This window comes from Cherax quadricarinatus, chromosome 15 (genome assembly GCF_038502225.1).
Source record: "Cherax quadricarinatus isolate ZL_2023a chromosome 15, ASM3850222v1, whole genome shotgun sequence".
Classification (NCBI taxonomy): Eukaryota; Metazoa; Arthropoda; class Malacostraca; order Decapoda; family Parastacidae; genus Cherax; species Cherax quadricarinatus.
Genome location: NC_091306.1, coordinates 11023834 through 11044244, shown reverse-complemented (window position 1 = coordinate 11044244; position 20411 = coordinate 11023834). Strand labels below are relative to the sequence as shown.

Below are 20411 nucleotides of genomic sequence, written 5' to 3'. Positions count from 1 at the left end.
GTAGAGTAGTACATGCACAATATATATTGTGCATGTACTACTTTACTAAATGAAGAATAAATGACACTTACCTTTATTGAAGATGCAGCAATGACTGATGAGCCACTGTGTCCTGGGAGTGCCTTTTCCTCCTGAGTACTGTAGGTCCTGTTTGGCATTTTCTTCCAGAACAGGCCTTATCACACTGTGTATGCCACTACGATTCTTAAATCTCTCAAACCAACCTTTGCTGGCTTTAAATTCACTAATATGAGCACTAGTTCCAGGCATTTTTCCCTGTTCACCTGGGTGTTAGTCGACTGGTGTGGGTTGCATCCTGGGAGACAAGATTAAGGACCCCAATGGAAATAAGTTAGACAGTCTTCGATGACACTGACTTTTTTGGGTTATCCTGGGTGGCAAATCCTCTGGGGTTAATTGTTTCTTGGTATTCTCAATAAGCCACACCAACAACGGTGCTACAGCAGCTGACAGTGCTACAGCAGCAGCAGCAGCTGACAGTGCTACAGCAGCAGCAGACGATGCTACAGCAGCAGCAGACGGTACTACAGCAGCAGCAGACGATGCTACAGCAGCAGCAGACGGTACTACAGCAGCAGCTGATGGTGGTACAGCAGCAGCTGACAGTGCAGCAGCAGCAGCTGACGGTGGTACAGCAGCAGCAGACGGTACTACAGCAGCAGCTGACAGTGCTACAGCAGCAGCAGACGATGCTACAGCAGCAGCAGACGGTACTACAGCAGCAGCTGACGGTGGTACAGCAGCAGCAGCAGCTGACAGTGCAGCAGCAGCAGCAGCAGCTGACGGTGGTACAGCAGCAGCAGACGGTACTACAGCAGCAGCTGACAGTGCTACAGCAGCAGCAGACGATGCTACAGCAGCAGCAGACAGTACTACAGCAGCAGCTGACGGTGGTACAGCAGCAGCAGCAGCTGTACCACCAATAGTAGCGATGGTTGATTGGGGTTTATTATACAACCTGGCCAGCTCGGAGACACACACTCCACTTTCATACTTATCAATGATCTTTTTCTTCATCTCTATAGTAATTCTCACCCTTATTGCTGTAGGGTTGGCACTAGAAGCTTTCTTGGGGCCCATGGTCACTTATTTTGCAGATTAAATCACCAAAAACACTGTAATAATACGAAATGTTCCGATTGTATGCTTGGATGTTACCACGGAGGCTGGCTGGTAAACAATGCCACCGGCGGCACATGTGAGGCTGGCTAAGTGCGCACATTGGACGCGTCTCGGACGAACAGCGGTGAGCGGGTTTTTGAGCGGTATGCGAGGCAAAATTTTTGCGATAAAAGCGAGCGGTATGCGGATTGAACGTTATGTGATGCCGACGGTATGCGGGGGTCCACTGTATATCTTCCCAGCTTATATCGCTTAGGACTTGGTTTACTTGGTCCCACTTTATGTTTTTGTTATTGAAGTTGAATTTGGTGAATGCTCCCTCGTGACTAATCTCATTATGTCGGTCTGGGGCTCTGCGCATGCATGTCTGAACCTCAATAATGTTGTGGTCTGAGTATATTGTTTTTGATATGGTGACATTTCTTATCAGATCATCATTGTTAGCGAAGATGAGGTCTAGTGTATTCTCCAGTCTAGTAGGCTCTATTATTTGCTGGTTTAAACTGAATTTTGTGCAGAGATTTATAAGCTCGTGTGAGTGAGTTTTCATCAGAGCTGCCTCCTGGTGTTATTACTGCAACAATATTATTTGCTATATACCTCCATTTTAGGCACCTTAAGTTGAAATCCCCCAGGAGCATTGCCCTAAAAAACTAAACCGATCACAGCTAAGAGACTGAACAGTCCCTGGCTAACACTCAGCATCCTTAAATCTATCAACACAAAACACCTATATGAAAAACAGTGCAGAATGGGTCAAATAACTAGAGACCATTCTGAATGTTACTCATCAGTCCTTGCGAGCCTGATAAGAAGGTCAAAAAATTGTATTATGAAAACAGATTACATAACATAAAAGGTGATATGAAAAAAGACCTGGAAAACCCTATCCAAAATTCTAGGCACTAAAAAGATATTCAAAAACAAAATAATCAAATTAACAAAATCAGACGAACCCCTACTCCCGCCAACTGAAACTGCAAACAGACTCAATGTTTTCTTCTCCACCATAGGAAAGAATCAGCAAGCAAAATCCCAAGCTCAGACAACCGTCCATCAGACTACATCATGGGCACCTACCCGAATACACTATTCCTGCCCCAACCAACCTAACAGAAGTCTTTCTCATCATCAACACCCTTAAAAACAAAGCAGGAGACATAAATAACTTACCACCTTTTATGTACAAAAAAGCATCACAAGTACTGTCACCAATTATTACAACACACTTTAACAAATCCATCAAATCCTCCACTTTCCCAGCAATTCTCAAAATAGCAAAGGTCACCCCAATCCACAAAGGAGGTGATCAAACCGACTTGAATAACTATAGACCAATATCTAACTTACCTCTGCTCTCTAAAATCTTTGAAAAATTAATTCATTGACAGATCTGTTCCTGCCTCGTCTCATACAACATACTAAACCCCTGTCAGTTTGGATTCAGGACTAATAATAGCACAAATGATGCTATTATATACATGCCAGAACTACTATACACTGCTCTCGAGAGGAAAGAAGTCCCACTGGGAATCTTCATTGATTTATGTAAAGCTTTTAATACAGTTGACCATGATTTGCTGCACATTAAATTAACACACTAAGGTATAAGAGAGCACTCCCTCAACTACCTAAAGTCATACCTTAGTAACAGAAGCCAATATGTGTACACAAATGGAGCAAACTCTTCCACTCAACCAGTCACAGTTGGTGTCCCACAAGGAAGTGTCCTTGGCCCCCACTCCTCTTTCTCATTTGCATCAATGACCTACTGAATGCAACAAAGCTGCTCAAACCCATATTATTTGCAGATGACACATCATACATCTTCTCTCACCCAAACCCAGTCATACTGGCTAACACTGTTAATGCCAAATTGCAGAAAATAACTCCCTGGATGATGACAAATAAGCTTATCCTCAAAACTGACAAAACCTATTTCATTCAGTTTGGAAACAGTGCTGCAAATGTTTCACTTAACATAACGCTCAACGGATCACCCGTCACAAGACTCACAGAGGGAAAATTTCTAGGAATCCACCTTGACAGTAGCCTTAAATTCCAGACACACATACAACAAATTTTTAAGAAAATCTCTAAGACATTAGGCATACTGTCAAAGATATGGTACTATGTTCCACAATCAGCTCTCCTTGCACTGTATCATGTATCATTTACTCATCTACCCTTATCTCATACGAAATTTGTGCATGGGGATCAACAACAATAAATCACTTAAGACCACTAATAATCCAGCATAAGGCTACAGTCAGAATGATGACAAATTCCCACTCCCAACAGCATACTCCACCAATATTCAAAAGTCTAAAACTACTCACCGTTAAGAACATCCATACTTATTCATGTGCCTACTACATACATAAAACACTTCACTCAAACATGAACCCTTCACTCAAACTTGTCCTCACCAACCTTAACAGGACACACAACCACAACACAAGACACATCTCTTTTTGATATACCCCGTGTCCATATCTCACTGTGTAAAAACTCTATGCACATAAATGGCCCCAAAATTTGGAATTCATTACCAGTAAATACTAAAGTAACCCGGTCTGAACATCAATTTAAGGCTTTTCTCAAAAGCCACCTACTCACCCTAAACTAAATACTCAATACTCAATATTTAACTGTACCAAAAATCTCCTAATTACCTAAATCTTAAAACTTCAAATCTAGATGCCCGAAGTTCATACATTATTAATACTACATTCAAATTCAAATGTTTATTTCTCAGTATAGATTACAATGTTCTTTTCTTTCTTTCAACGAACCGGCCGTATCCCACCGAGGCAGGGTGGCCCAAAAAGAAAAACGAAAGTTTCTCTTTTTAAATTTAGTAATTTATACAGGAGAAGGGGTTACTAGCCCCTTGCTCCTGGCATTTTAGTCGCCTCTTACAACACGCATAGCTTACGGAGGAAGAATTCTGTTCCACTTCCCCATGGAGATAAGAGGAAATAAACAAGAACAAGAACTAGTAAGAAAATAGAACAAAACCCAGAGGGGTGTGTATATATATGCTTGTACATGTATGTGTAGTGTGACCTAAGTGTAAGTAGAAGTAGCAAGACGTACCTGAAACCTTGCATGTTCATGAGACCGAAAAATGGACACCAGCAATCTTTCTTTCTTTCAACACACCAGCCGTATCCCACCGAGGCGGGGTGGCCCAAAAGAAAAAATGAAAGTTTCTCCTTTTACATTTAGTAATATATACAGGAGAAGGGGCTACTAGCCCCTTGCTCCTGGCATTTTAGTCACCTCTTACAACACACATGGCTTACGGAGGAAGAATTCTGTTCCACTTCCCAATGGAGATAAGAGGAAATAAACAAGAACAAGAACTAGAAAGAAAATAGAAGAAAACCCAAAGGGGTGTGTATATATATGCTTGTACATGTATGTGTAGTGTGACCTAAGTGTAAGTAGAAGTAGCAAGACATACCTGAAATCTTGCTTGTGTATGAGACAGAAAAAAAAGACACCAGCAATCCTACCATCGTGTAAAACAATTACAGGCTTCAGTTTTATACTCACTTGGCAGGATGGTAGTACCTCCCTGGGTGGTTGCTGTCTACCAACCTACTACCTATAAGATTACAATGTGTGGTTTACATATATTAAAATAATTATAAAATAAAATACTTATTACAAAGGTCACTAGTATGCCTAGGCATTTTGGGCAGACTAATACTATTTCCTACTCTATATTGACACAGATTATGAATCATATTGGTATTAAAGAGAGGTAGCTGTAGTGATTAACTAGATTTACAAAAGTGAGGTAGTTCAAAACATTTAAAAAAATTAACAATTAGTTTATCAGTTAATGGGAATGGTCTCATCTTCGCATGATACAGTTTCTATTATAGTTCCTATAATGGAGTGTCTTAGACAGCCTTATGACTAGCTTAAGAATTATATAGCAAAAGCTATGTTCAGAATTTTATGTTGACGGTCATTAGTGTAAATTAGGGAAAATCGCAGATATCAAGTAAGTGTATTTGTATTTTGTTTAGAGATGTGCAAGCTAAGGTAGTTTTCATGTGGTTAGCTACTGGTGGGGTGTGTTAGGGAGATAAGGTGTTTTTTAATGGTGCTTTTGAAAATGGTGGTTGAGTCATCAGTTCTAGAGTTTTCAGGCAAGGAGTTCCAGATTTTAGACCCTTTTATGTACTTTGAATTTTTGTATGGATTTAGCTGGACAAGAGGAATGTCATAGAGATGTTTGTGTCTGGTGTTATGCCTATGGGTCCTGGCACAACTATCAAGAAAGTAGTAGTATAAATACCTACCCAAAACAATACTGCCTTACACCCCATTGTAGCATTCTCACTGTAAACTACTTTCAACAACTCGCAATGTTATATTCCCATAATATAATTTCAATATTTATTATTGAAACTATTGTAATTAGAGTAAAATTACTGTCTACTATAAATGATAAAAAGATGTACAACTTATGATCAATTTCTTTAGTATTAAGTAGTCTATAAGCCATTAAATTAAGTCTGCCCATAATGCCTAGGCATGATAGTGGCTTTCTTTGCACTGCAACTCATTACTGTAATTTCATACTCACAATGTAATCTTGCAAAGAAATAAATTTTGTTTGTTTATTTGTTTGTACTGTATATTCATTTTATCACTCTGGGATGCGTTAAATGTCGTAGTATGTTACGTGTGGGTGGGGTGTCCTGGCTGGCTACCATACCTCCTACACTTGACTTCCTACAAATAAATACTACTCACCTCTCAATCACTCGTTACTTACCTAAAATATTTTAGATAAGTAATGAGTGTACTGTGTGTGTATTTTACTTTTTATTGTTTTTAATGCCTAGTTCTATTCCTAACATAATATATGTTAGTGTAAACCTGTTATCTGGCATTTATATGCATTTATAAGTGAAAAAAAATGGCGTTCTGCTTTCCAGCAATGTCTGTTTTCCAGCGGTAGCCTGGAACCTAACCTGCCATATAAGTGGGGCCCTACTGTACTGTATACTGCATATAGACATGCTGATGCTGTAGGTTCTCTGGCTTGCAAATAACACATAAAATTAAGGTGGATGTAAGTGCAAATCTAAGGATGAATGGAAGTATCACTTGTTTTTCAAATAGGCATACTCATAGCCAATCAAGGTGGACAGCTGGGCATGTGTGCACACAGTAGAAGTAGTAAGAAAGTTTAGCTGACACTTGACCCTTTAGGAATAGGCAAGAGGATTCCCACTGTAGTCCTCTTCTGTGTTCATAGACAAGTTCCTCGCCTAGCTGTCAACCAGGCAAGGAGTGAGAGGGAAGGTACATTACCCAAGTTACAGGTGAGGAACACATTGGCAGATGGATCCAAGCATCTTCATTCTAACCTTCTTGTCTCTCCTTGTGTCTTTACACTATGCCTTAGCCACTCAAAACTGATATCTTCTTCTTTCAGCGTACCAGCCGTATCCCACTGAGGTGGGGTGGCCCAAAAGGAAAAACGAAAGTTCCTCCTTTCAAATTTAGTAATATATACAGGAGAAGGGGTTACTAGCCCCTTGCTCCCGGCATTTTAGTCGCCTCTTACGACACGCATGACTTACGGAGGAAGAATTCTGTTCCACTTCCCCATGGAGATCAAAACTGATATATTGGAGGGATTTCACTGGCTGTCCAGTTTCCTCTTCCCCATCCCCAGCAGGTAGGAGACAAGAGGGAAGCAAGGGGTAGTGGGTATGACCAGATACTCGCACAAATACTTCTGTCTCAACCGTCCCACATGCACATCTACAGCAATCGCTTTTCAGTTTCACCTTAGACATTCTATAGGGATTTGTATATATTTTATTAATATGGTACATTTTTTTCATTGTTCAATTATGTACAGTACAGTACTTGGCTGAATTCATGTATTACTGTTTATATTCTTTGAGTATCTTTACTGTTGGATCTTTGTTTAGGAACTTAGTATTTTGTCTGACAGTTCTTTTATTTTCACATAAATTTACACTTAGAGATGAAACTTTAGTTGATGTTTCAGTCCATTCTGGACCACTGTCAAGTCACAGCCACCAGGTCAGGAAAAGGAATGGAGAAAGTAATTTTCTACTGTTACTACTACTACAACTTCTAATACAGCCTCCCCTCACTCAGCGACATACTCGTTTACCAATGACTCGGACTTACAACAGGCTCTCTGACCAGTATGCATACCTAAATAATGCATATTAGAGCTGATTTCCTCTATTCTGTTTATTACAATATACAGTACACTACTGTATAAGCTTTTAAAAATATACTTAAAATGTTATAAATGGTGCAAGGGTGACAATAAAGCAATATCAAAGACGGTTGACATAAACCCACTACCATTATAGTATGCTCCTCACTTAGCGATGAATTCATTTTACCGACGCGGTATTAGGAACGAACTCCATCGTTAATTGAGGAGAGGCTGTACTACCATACTACCATTTCTACTACTAATACTGTTGTTATAACTAATACTAATACCTCTATTACCTTTCTGATCCCTCTTCTTAACCTGTCTTTTGGTTTTTTCTGTTTTTTCTCACTCAGTTATGATTTGACAGTGGTCCAGGACAGACCGAAATGCTGCCTTAAGTTTCCTCTTAAATACTTCACTTAGTGTTTTTTCTATTGTACTTTTTTTACAATACACTAACATGAAATTCTTTAATTGCCTTGAAAAATGTTATTCCTGGCAGATATCAAAACGTAAAAAGAAACTCATGTTTTCCACGAAGAAAAGTACAGACTACGATCAGGCAGAGTTGATATTGTACGAAGAAGTAGCTCGGATGCCCCCATTTATGCGCAAGACACTTGTGCTTATTGGTTCACATGGCGTTGGAAGAAGAACTATTAAAAATCAAGTAATTGCTTCAGATCCATCAAAGTTTGGAACTACATTACCTCGTAAGTATTCAAAAACAATTTATTTTCTATAATTTATTGGTAAGCAAATATTTTATTTAACTAGGCTAATAAATTATTATGACACATTTGTTCTAAATTTTTTACTTCAGGTATTGACTAATTCTTTCTGTAGGGCAGGCAAATATTTGATTTTTTAATCATCGTTGAGTCCTTAATACTTGAAAATGTCATTACCTCATACTTGAAGCATGGGTTTATGCTCAAGCTCTTAAATGAGTTATCTTAAGGTCTTTTCTGAAAAAACAAAAATAAATATTGGACACAGCTTATATCTCAGATGATACTCCATCTTCAGTCTTTCTCTTCACTTGCCTCCTTAGCGTCCCAGCTTTCAAACTACAGTGGAATCTTGGCACTCGAATTTAATTCATTCCAGAAGGCGGTTTGAGTGCAGATCTCTCCAAGTACCGAATGAATATTTCCCCACCAATTTTCTTCTTAGTTGGCTGTTATCACTAACCCTCTTAAGTCGTATGGTGACTTATTTAAACAAATAGTATAAAAAAAATGAGAAGAAACAGAAAATAGTTTACAGCGAAGTTCTGGCAGGTCGTGTTTGTTTAGTTGAGTGCTGAGCAAATGGTCAGCTACCAAGCAATTTGTTTACCAAACAAAGCATTTAAATACTGATTTGTTTGAGTACCAAGGTTCCACTGTACTTTGCTAGGGTCAGATTCCATTAACAATTTATATAACCTGCAGTCAATAATTATTTGATACTCTTCAGTTTGTATTCTCATAATTATAGCATCAGGAAGAAAATTTTGTAACTTGAAATCAGTTGCTGGAAATTGCATGATCTGGCTAATTTAATCCTAATTTGGCATTTAACATACAATATAAAGTAGGGCCCCACTTATATGCCAGGTTAGGTTCCAGGCTACCGCCGTAAAGCAGAAATCACTGTAAAGTGGAACGCCCTTTTTTTTTTTTCCCCACTTACAAATGCATATAAATACTAGATAACAAGTATACTAACATATATTAAGTTAGCAATAGAACAAAATATACATATAGTACACTCATTACTTACCTTAAAATATTTGTAGTCATAATGTAGGGTGAAATGAGCAGTATTTATTGTAAGAAATCAAGTGTGGTATGTATGGTAGCCAGCCAGGCTACTTTACCTACCATACAAGGCCACCCCACCCCCCACACATAATATTCTAGAACATTTAAAGCATCCCAGAGCGATAAAATGCATACACTACAGTTCACTCGATACTTACCTTAAAATACGTATTTGTAGTCATAATGTAGGGCCAGAGGTGAGTAAATAAGATAAAACTAATGAACAAGAGAGAGAGAGAGAATGAGTACATGAGAGAGGACAGGTGCGGAGTTATGTAAACAAACCAGGCATATGTGAGTTTTGTAAACAAACCAACCAGGCATACGCGTCTGGTTTGTGTACAAGTTACGTTGTGTACAAGTTGTCCGTACATTGATACAGCAGAATAAAGAGCAACACTCCCATTCTCATGTAACACCAGTTTTAGAAGAAATGACTGAGTGAAGGCATATGAAAGGAATAATTTTCTACAGTTACCCCCAGTAATATTATAGTACATGTATACACATTTTCTCTGATGTTGGACTAGAGAAAACGTTATTCTTGCTGTCACTCGTACAAGTTGTCTAGCTGCCACATCTCATATTTATGTTAATTTATTCTACTGTGAGGTGTATTTATCATATTTATATGTTATGTATCATGTTTATTATATAATTTTGAAAAAATATCATAGATTAATGAGAATGTGTATATTAACGTAATATACAATATTTAATGAGACTGATTATTATTGAGTATTATTATTATCATTACTAATATGGCATCTCGAGACATAAGACACTCTTACTGATTTTAATGTGTACCTGCATGCCAGCACAGTGTATACATAAGTACAATTATCAGAGTATTATGTATATAAAATATGAAATAACTTTTAAAAACACTTGAAATTTTGGAAAGTTTCCAAACATAATGGAGAGATGCAGTGCTCACAGAGAATGTAAACAAACCGGTTGAGGCACGGTGACCGTATTGGAAAGTCAGGTGGGGGAGCCGTGTAGCGAGTTTTGGTCATAATTTGAAATGTCCGTATTAGCAGAACGCCGTAAAGCGGGGCCCTATTGTATGATAAAATTTTAATATTGTAATATAGTAGTAGTATATAATAATATATACATGTACTATAGTAGTATATACTACTATAGTATATATTATATGAAATCACTGGGTAGGGTATTGAACATTCATAGCTTAGATCCATGTTAGTCAGTTTTACCATAACTGGACTACTTGGCTTCCAACATCCACATTCTGATTTTAATCCTGTTATTATTATTATTATACTATATTCATTAAGAATTGGAAGACCCATAGTTGTTATATAGTGCTTGGGAAATAGGTGGTAATTAGGCTTGATTGAAAGAGGGGGAGCATGTCTCCAATTCCTGCATCAAGATCCTTTGAAGAGCATAAAGGTTATGCCAGTGTACAATTTTATATAACGACCATATAGGATATAGGATTCCTGCAACTTCTCAGTGCTCTCCTCTTCTGCACTCAAGTTTAATTTCTTTGCACAGCATATTTTAAAATTATAGTACTGCACTATCCTTCTATCATTCATTCTTGTAAACCTATGGGAAAGGTGAAAATTTCTTAAAAAATTTCTTCTAAACACCTTTCCTGTTTCTAGAAGACACCTTATCTTTTTGCTGTGCATATTTAGAGACTTTATTGTCAATATCTTTTCACCCATCTCTTTCTTTACTCCTCTCTACTTCCATCACATATAGATACCTCAAGACCCATGAGAGAGTTGGAAGAAGATGGAAAAGCTTACCACTTCACCACCCGAGAAGCAATGGAAGCAGATATTCGTCAGCATCGCTATTTAGAATATGGCGAGCTCAATGGAAACCTGTATGGCACCAAGTTAGACTCCATTCTTTCCATTATCAGATCTGGAAAGATGTGTGTATTGGACTGCTCACCTGCTGTAAGTTCGAATGTAGGGGCATTCAGTTAACAGGTATGAGTATAAAAACTCAATATGCATACCAAGCATTTGGGACTGCATTTTGCTCAGAGTCAAGCTTTAACAAGTCATTCAGAGGATACTTTTTTCATATACTCATACAGTACACATGTATATACATGCATACACACATACACAAATACACACACATCATACATATATACCACACACACAGCTAGGTGCTGCAAATCAACCCCTGCAACTTCAAATAGATGAGTACACACACACACGCGCGCACACACACACACAGTAGGGACACAGCGTGCGCGAGTCACGCCTTCCGTGCTCCACGATTATAAGTGTTTTTGAGGGCTACCCAAGTGTACCGTAGTGCTGCTAAGTGTGTTAGGGTAGTGAACAATTCCTTGAAGTGATTTACAATCTGTCTGAGCCACATAAGTGTGGGGAGAGGCCACAATATTGTAAGTGATCTAGAAAGTAAAACATGGTGGCGCATCCAGAGCGGGCAGGGCTCAGGTGACGTTGCCACGTGTCACCCAAGAAAGATAATAAAGTGAAACAATCGTGTGACCAGTGAAAGAAATACAGCGAATATAATACATTATATAACGAGAAGAAATTCAGGTGGATCTAGCCAGGACGTCACATCGAGCAGGACACTCTACAGGCTGCTACAGCTGCATTGCAAGTACTGTGTTCACCTATGCGTGGTTGTTTTGGATTTGGGTCTCGGGTTCCAGTTAACCGCCAAGCTGATTGTGAATGGTCCAACTCTTCTAGCACGATAAAGAATAGGCACTCAAGTACTCAATAAGGAATAGCAGTTGGTAATCTATGGAACAAGGCGAGTAAGTTACTATAAACTGAGATAGTGGGAAAAGCATAAATGGCAGCATTGTAAGTAGGTGTGGGTCAAGTCACAGGAGGGTGGGGGTCAGGTCATAAGAGGTTGTGGTCAGGTAAAGGGACTACTGAGACTCCACATAACACTCCAACGCACAATTCCACCTACTTTTCAGACACTTAATAAACAGATAAACCCACACATAATTCCACACACACACACACACATATATACAGACTCATACACTCCCCACCCCCAACAACTTCTCACTCCTTCCCCTAATCCCCCCCCCCCACTCTCTCATTCACCCTCCTCTCCACCTCTCCCTCTTGCCCCCCTCTCTCCCATTCTCACCCTTGCTTCTCCCTCCTTCTCACTCCCCATATTCTTACCTAAATCACCCTCCCCACCCCTCTCCCATATAGCCACTGTCCACAGTTCCTCCTCTACCTTCCCCCCCACACTCGGACAAACACACTACAGTGGACCCCCGCATAACGATTACCTCCGAATGCGACCAATTATGTAAGTGTATTTAAGTAAGTGCGTTTGTACGTGTATGTTTGGGGGTCTGAAATGGACTAATCTACTTCACAATATTTCTTATGGGAACAAATTCGGTCAGTACTGGCACCTGAACATACTTCTGGAGTGAAAAAATATCGTTAACCGGGGGTCCACTGTACTAACCTAACACACAGAATTACGTAAGTTTTCCATTCTGAGGCAATCAAAATAAAAAAAATGGGTTGCCAGAAAGCAGGAAGGAAAACCAAGGGACAGGAGGATGAATCTGCAAAGGAAGATTGGGCAGCAGAGCTCACAAAAAAGGGAACAAGAATGGGAAAAGAAACTAGATGAACTTAGCATGAGAATGGAAGAGGATTGATATGGTAAGCAAAAAGTGGGAGATGCAAGTCATAGCAGCAGAGGTTAGGATACAGAGATTAGAAGAGGAACTGAAAAATCTGAAATAGCCTAAAGAACTAAAGAACATTTTGAGAATGACATCAGAGACTGCTACCTCAGTCACAAATAAGGGGACTGTAGGGAAAGAAGGAGCAAAACTGCATGTAGAAGCTCTATCAGAGGGGACTGAAGTAAATGAAAGAGCTAAGCTATATGTGGAGGCCCTAACAGACCACAGCAGAGCCCAGGGAAAGCCAAGAAGGGAAAACGACAGGCCACTGAGCCCAAGTACAATAGATAGTGAAACTGAAGTAAGGAAAGCTGCAATGGAGGTAAATAAATTGAATGAGTGGATACATAAGGATACGCAGTGGGAAAATGAAAGGGAGAGGTCAGTCTTTGTGTATGGGCTCCAGGAAGTTGAAGGGGAAACATATGAAGCAAGAAAACAAGGGAAAAAAAAGCAATTGAAAGCATCATAAAAGCAATAGGAGAAGATGACATGACCCAGCTGGAAAATTTTCGGAGAATAGCGGGGTTTGCAAGAAGAAGAACCCGGCCAGTGAAAAAGACTTTCAAGGCAGAATCGACTCGGAACAGGATCCTGCAGGAGAAAGCAAGATTAAGGGACACGCCGGCATACAGGAAGGTGTAGCTCGACTGCGACAGAACACAAGAAGAAAGGCAGAAACAGATTGTACAAAGGTGAAAGGAGGAAAGAGAGGGGATGGAGGAGACAGACAGGAGATCCTAGGCCTAGGAAGATCAAATACAGCCTTCCTCACAACTTCCTATAGAAGCCCCCCAACCAGGTCAACCCCAGTGCAACCAAACATTCTAAACCAAAACACCCATGCTATATCCAATGGCCCCCACCCACTGCATTACAAACTCCACCCCCACAGCAACCACCCATAGTTCCCTATCAGGTCTCCCACTTCCCCAACCCCAATATACCCCCCAGACCACAGCCTTAGAAAAGAAGTTGAAGGTGTAGTATACAAATGCAGATGGTATAACAAATAAGTGTGAGGAGTGGCATGAAAGAATCAAGGAGACATCCCCAGACATAATAGTACTCACAGAAACAAAACTCACCAGAATGATAACAGATGCAATCTTTCCACCCGGATATCAAATCCTCAGGAAAGACAGAGGGAGGAGAGAGGGAGGAGTTGCACTGCTCATTAAAAACCAGTGGGGTTTTGAGAAAATGGAAGGAATGGATGGCATGGGCGAAAGGGACTACTTAGTAGGAACAATCCAGTCTGAGGGACATAAGGTGATAATTGCAGTAATGTACAACCCACCACAGAACTGCAGGAGGCCAAGAGAAGAATATGATGAAAGCAACAGAGCAATGGTCGACACACTAGCCGAGGTGGCGAGAAGAGCACACATGGGGGGAGCAAAGTTACTAGTTATGGGTGATTTCAATCATAAGGAGATTGACTGGGAAAACCTGGAGCCCCATGGGGGTCCTGAAACATGGAGAGCCAAGATGATGGATGTGGCTCTGGAAAACCTCATGCATCAACATGTTAGAGACACCACCAGAGAGAGAGGTGAGGATGATCCAGCAAGACTGGACCTTGTATTCACCTTGAGTAGTTCGGACATAGAGGATGTCATGTATGAAAGGCCCCTAGGAGCTAGTGACCATGTGGTTCTGTGCTTTGACTACATAGTTGAGCTCCAAGTGGAGAGAGTAGCAGGAATTGGATGGGAAAACCCAAACTATAAAAGGGGGAACTACTCAGGCATGAGGAACTTTCTGCAAGACATTCAGTGGGAGAGGGAACTGACAGGAAAACCAATACAAGAAATGATGGACTATGTGACAGCAAAATGCAAGGAGGCAGAGGAAAGGTTTGTTCCCAAGGGAAACAGAAATAATGGGAAGAACAGAACAAGTCCTTGGTTCACCCAAAGGTGCAGGGAGGCAAAAACTAGGTGTACTAGAGAATGGAAAAGGTACAGAAGACAGAGAACTCAGGAAAATAAAGAGATTAGCCAAAGAGCCAGAACGAATATGCACAGATAAGAAGGGAGGCTCAGCGACAATATGAAAATGATAAAGCATCGAAAGTCAAGTCTGACCCGAAGCTGTTGTATAGCCACATCAGGAGGAAAACAACAGTCAAGGACCAGGTAATCAGACTGAGGAAGGGTGATGGGGAGTTCACAAGAAACGACCGAGAGGTGTGTGAGGAGCTCAACACGAGATTTAAAGAAGTATTTACAGCGGAAACCAGTAGGACCCCAGGAAATCAGAACAGGGGGGAACACCAACAAGTGCTGGATGAGGTACACATAACCAAGGAGGAGGTGAAGAAGCTGCTATGTGAACTTGACACCTCAAAGGCAGTGGGACCAGACATCTCTCCGTGGGTCCTAAGAGACGGAGCAGAGATGCTGTGTGTGCCATTAACAAAGATCTTCAACACATCCATTGAAACTGGGCAACTCCCTGAGGTATGGAAGATGGCAAATGTAGTGCAGGATCCAGAGTCACAGAGGGTGAGCCAATGGGAGGAGGAAAGGGCAAAATCAGTGTTTATCCATGGGCTTCAGGAGAGAGAGGAAAGGACACACATTGAAAGGCAGCAGGAAGAAAATAAGGAGATTGAGAAAATCATCATGGAAATAGGTGAAGAGATGGACGAGATTGTAAATTTTCAGAGAATAGGGGGGTACTCAAAGGGGAGAAACCGACCAATCAAGCTGATTCTCAGGACGGAAACAGTGCGGAACAGGATCCTCCAAGAGAAACCACGATTGAAATACTCAGAAGAGTACAAGAGGGTGTTCCTAGACAGAGACAGAACACAATCAGAAAGACAGCAGCTGAGGGAGAGGACAAAAAAGCGAAAGGACCTAGGAAAAGAGACAAGGATGGAACCAGCAGAGGTCAGTCAGAGCAGAACAGAACAGCAAGGGCAAGCACACACACAACTATTCTCAGAACCATACAACCCATCACACCATCCCAACACACACTACAATCCATACCCACAGCCTCCACCCAACACCGAGCTATAGAATCCCACAGTATGCCACCAGGTCTCCCACCCTCACAGGTCCCACAAACCACAGTGTTGAAAAGGAAACTGAAGGTATGGTACACAAACGCTGATGGTATAACAAATAAGTGGGAGGAGTGGCACGAAAGAGTCAAAGAGGCATCACCGGACATCATAGCTCTCACAGAAACCAAGCTTACAGGTATGATAACAGATGCCATCTTTCCAACGGGATACCAAATCCTGAGGAAAGACAGAGGGAACAGGGGGGGTGGAGGAGTGGCATTGCTGATCAAAAATCGCTGGAATTTTGATGAGCTGGAGAGAGGAGACAGCGGAGAAGAAAGTGATTACATAGCGGGAATGCTTCACTCTGGAGGTCCCAAGGTGGTAATAGCAGTGATGTATAACCCACCACAGAACAGCAGGAGGCCAAGGCAAGAGTACGACGAGAGCAATAGAGCGATGGTTGACACACTGGCTAGAGTGGCCAGAAGAGCTCATGCATGCAGGGCAAAGCTCCTGATCATGGGTGACTTTAACCACAAGGAGATCGATTGGGAGAACTTGGACCTGCATGGGGGCCAAGATACATGGAGGGCTAAGATGATGGAGGTGGTACTGGAAAACTTCATGTACCAACACGTAAGGGACACTACAAGAGAGAGAGGAGAGGATGAACCAGCAAGGCTAGACTTAGTATTCACCTTGAGTAGTGCAGATATCGAGGACATCACATATGAAAGACCCCTTGGGGCCAGTGACCATGTGGTTTTAAGCTTCGAATACACAGTAGAGCTACAAGTGGAGGGAGAAGCAGGAAGGCCAGGACGAATGAAGCCAAACTACAAGAAAGGGGACTACACAGGAAGGAGGAACTTCCTGAATGGGGTTCAGTGGGACAGAGAACTGGCAGGGAAGCCAGTTAATGAGATGATGGAATATGTAGCAACAAAATGCAAGGAGGCTGAGGAGAGGTTTGTACCCAAGGGTAACAGGGATAATGAAAAAGTCAGGATGAGCCCATGGTTTACCCAAAGGTGCAGGGAGGCAAAAACCAAGTGTGCTAGGGAATGGAAGAAATATAGAAGGCAAAGGACCCAGGAGAATAAGGAGAGCAGTTGTAGAGCCAGAAACGAATATGCACAGATAAGAAGGGAGTCCCAAAGACAATATGAAAATGACATAGCAGCGAAAGCCAAATCTGACCCGAAACTGTTGTACAGCCACATCAGGAGGAAAACAACAGTCAAGGACAGGTAATCAGGCTAAGGAAGGAAGGAGGAGAGACAACAAGAAATGACCGAGAAGTATGTGAGGAACTCAATAAGAGATTCAAAGAAGTGTTCACAGAGGAGACAGAAGGGGCTCCAGAAAGATGGAGAGGTGGGGCACACCACCATGTGCTGGACACAGTGCACACAACCGAGGAAGACGTGAAGAGGCTTCTGAGTGAGCTAGATACCTCAAAGGCAATGGGGCCAGATAACATCTCCCCATGGGTATTGAGAGAGGGAGCAGAGGCACTATGTGTACCCCTAACAACAATATTCAATACATCTATCGAAACAGGGAGATTGCCTGAGGCATGGAAGACAGCAAATGTAGTCCCAATCTTTAAAAAAGGAGACAGACATGAAGCATTAAACTACAAACCAGTGTCACTGACATGTCTAGTATGCAAAATCATGGAGAAGATTATCAGGAGAAGAGTGGTGGAACACCTAGAAAGGAATGATCTCATCAACAGCAGCCAACATGGTTTCAGGGATGGGAAATCCTGTCGCAAACCTACTGGAGTTTTATGACATGGTGACAGCAGTAAGACAAGAGAGAGAGAGGGGTGGGTGGATTGCATATTCTTGGACTGCAAGAAGGCGTTTGACAGTTCCACACAAGAGATTGGTGCAAAAACTGGAGGACCAAGCAGGGATAACAGGGAAGGCACTACAATGGATCAGGGAATACTTGTCAGGAAGACAGCAGCGAGTCATGGTACGTGGCGAGGTGTCAGAGTGGGCACCTGTGACCAGCGGGGTCCCACAGGGGTCAGTCCTAGGACCAGTGCTGTTTCTGGTATTTGTGAACGACATGACGGAAGGAATAGACTCTGAGGTGTCCCTGTTTGCAGATGACGTGAAGTTGATGAGAAGAATTCACTCGATCAAAGACCAGGCAGAACTACAAAGGGATCTGGACAGGCTGCAGACCTGGTCCAGCAATTGGCTCCTGGAGTTCAATCCCACCAAGTGCAAAGTCATGAAGATTGGGGAAGGGCAAAGAAGACCGCAGACGGAGTACAGTCTAGGGGGCCAGAGACTACAAACCTCACTCAAGGAAAAAGATCTTGGGGTGAGTATAACACCAGGCACATCTCCTGAAGCGCACATCAATCAAATAACTGCTGCAGCATATGGGCGCCTAGCAAACCTCAGAACAGCATTCCGACATCTTAATAAGGAATCGTTCAGGACCCTGTACACCGTGTACGTTAGGCCCATATTGGAGTATGCGGCACCAGTTTGGAACCCACACCTAGCCAAGCACGTAAAGAAACTAGAGAAAGTGCAAAGGTTTGCAACAAGACTAGTCCCAGAGCTAAGAGGTATGTCCTACGAGGAGAGGTTAAGGGAAATCAACCTGACGACACTTTAGGACAGGAGAGATAGGGGGGACATGACAGCGACATACAAAATACTGAGAGGAATTGACAAGGTGGACAAAGACAGGATGTTCCAGAGATTGGACGCAGTAACAAGGGGACACAGTTGGAAGTTGAAGACACAGATGAATCACAGGGATGTTAGGAAGTATTTCTTCAGCCACAGAGTAGTCAGTAAGTGGAATAGTTTGGGAAGCGATGTAGTGGAGGCAGGATCCATACATAGCTTTAAGCAGAGGTATGATAAAGCTCACGGTTCAGGGAGAGTGACCTAGTAGCGATCAGTGAAGAGGCGGGGCCAGGAGCTCGGACTCGACCCCCGCAACCTCAACTAGGTGAGTACACACACACACACACACACACACACACACAGGGGTCAGTCCTGGGACCAGTGCTGTTCTTGGTATATGTGAACGATATGACGGAAGGGATAGACTCAGATGTGTCCTTGTTTGCAGATGACGTGAAGTTAATGAGGAGAATTAAATCAGGCGCGGACCAGACAGGTCTACAAAGAGACCTGGACTGGCTGGATGTGTGGTCCAGAAACTGGCTCCTAGAATTTAACCCCGCCAAATGCAAAGTCATGAAGATCGGAGGAGGGCAAAGAAGACTGCAGACAGAGTATAGGCTAGGTGGCCAAAGGCTGCAAACCTCACTCAAGGAGAAAGACCTAGGAGTGAGTATAATACCGAGTACATCGCCAGAAGCACACATTAACCAGATAGCTGCTGCGGCATATGGGCGCTTGGCAAACCTCAGAATAGCGTTCCGGTACCTCAGTAAGGGATCGTTCAAGACTTTATACACTGTGTACGTCAGGCCCATACTGGAGTACACAACACCAGTTTGGAACCCACACCTGGTCAAACACGTCAAGAAATTAGAGAAAGTGCAAAGGTTTGCAACAAGGCTAGATCCAGAGCTAAGGGGAATGTCCTATGAAGAAAGGTTAAGGGAAATCGGTCTGACAACACTGGAGGACAGGAGGGTCAGGGGAGACATGACAATGACATACAAAATACTGTGTGGAATAGACAAGGTGGACAGAGACAGGATGTTCCAGAGATGGGACACAGAAACAAGGGGTCACAATTGGAAGCTGAAGACTCAGATGAGTCAAAGGGATGTTAGGAAGTATTTCTTCAGTCATAGAGTAGTTAGGAAGTGGAATAGTCTGGCAAGCGATGTAGTGGAGGCAGGAACTATACATAGTTTTAAGACGAGGTATGATAAAGCTCATGGAGCAGGGGGAGAGAGGACCTAGTAGCGGTCGGTGAAGAGGCGGGGCCAGGATCTGAGTCTCGACCCCTGCAACCACAATTAGGTGAGTACACACACACACACACACACACACACACACACACACACACACACACACACACACACACACACACACACACACACACACACACACACACACACACACAACACACACAACACACACAACACACACAACACACACAACACACACACACACAACACACACACAACACACACACACACAACACACACACAACACACACACAACACACACACACACAACACACACACACACACACACACACACACACACACACACACACACACACACACACACACACACACACACACACACACACACACACACACACACACACACACACACACACACACACACACACAAACACAACACACACACAACACAACACACACACAACACAACACACACACAACACAACACACAACACACACAACACAACACACAACACACACAACACAACACACACAACACAACACACAACACAACACACACACAACACACACACACAACACACACGCACAACACACACAACACAAACACACAC

At 42.2% G+C, this 20411-nt stretch overlaps 1 protein-coding gene across 6 annotated transcripts in view; it reads left to right on the top strand.

Moving 5' to 3' along the window:
• Nucleotides 1–20411, top strand: part of vari (MAGUK p55 subfamily member vari) — a 344145-nt gene that overhangs the window by 302260 nt on the left and 21474 nt on the right. For all 6 annotated transcript variants that reach the window (XM_070085146.1, XM_070085147.1, XM_070085149.1 and 3 more), the window contains 2 exons: nt 7881–8091; nt 10924–11126. In XM_070085146.1, coding sequence (XP_069941247.1) covers nt 7881–8091; nt 10924–11126 — 414 coding nt within the window. The remainder of the gene's footprint in view (nt 1–7880; nt 8092–10923; nt 11127–20411) is intronic.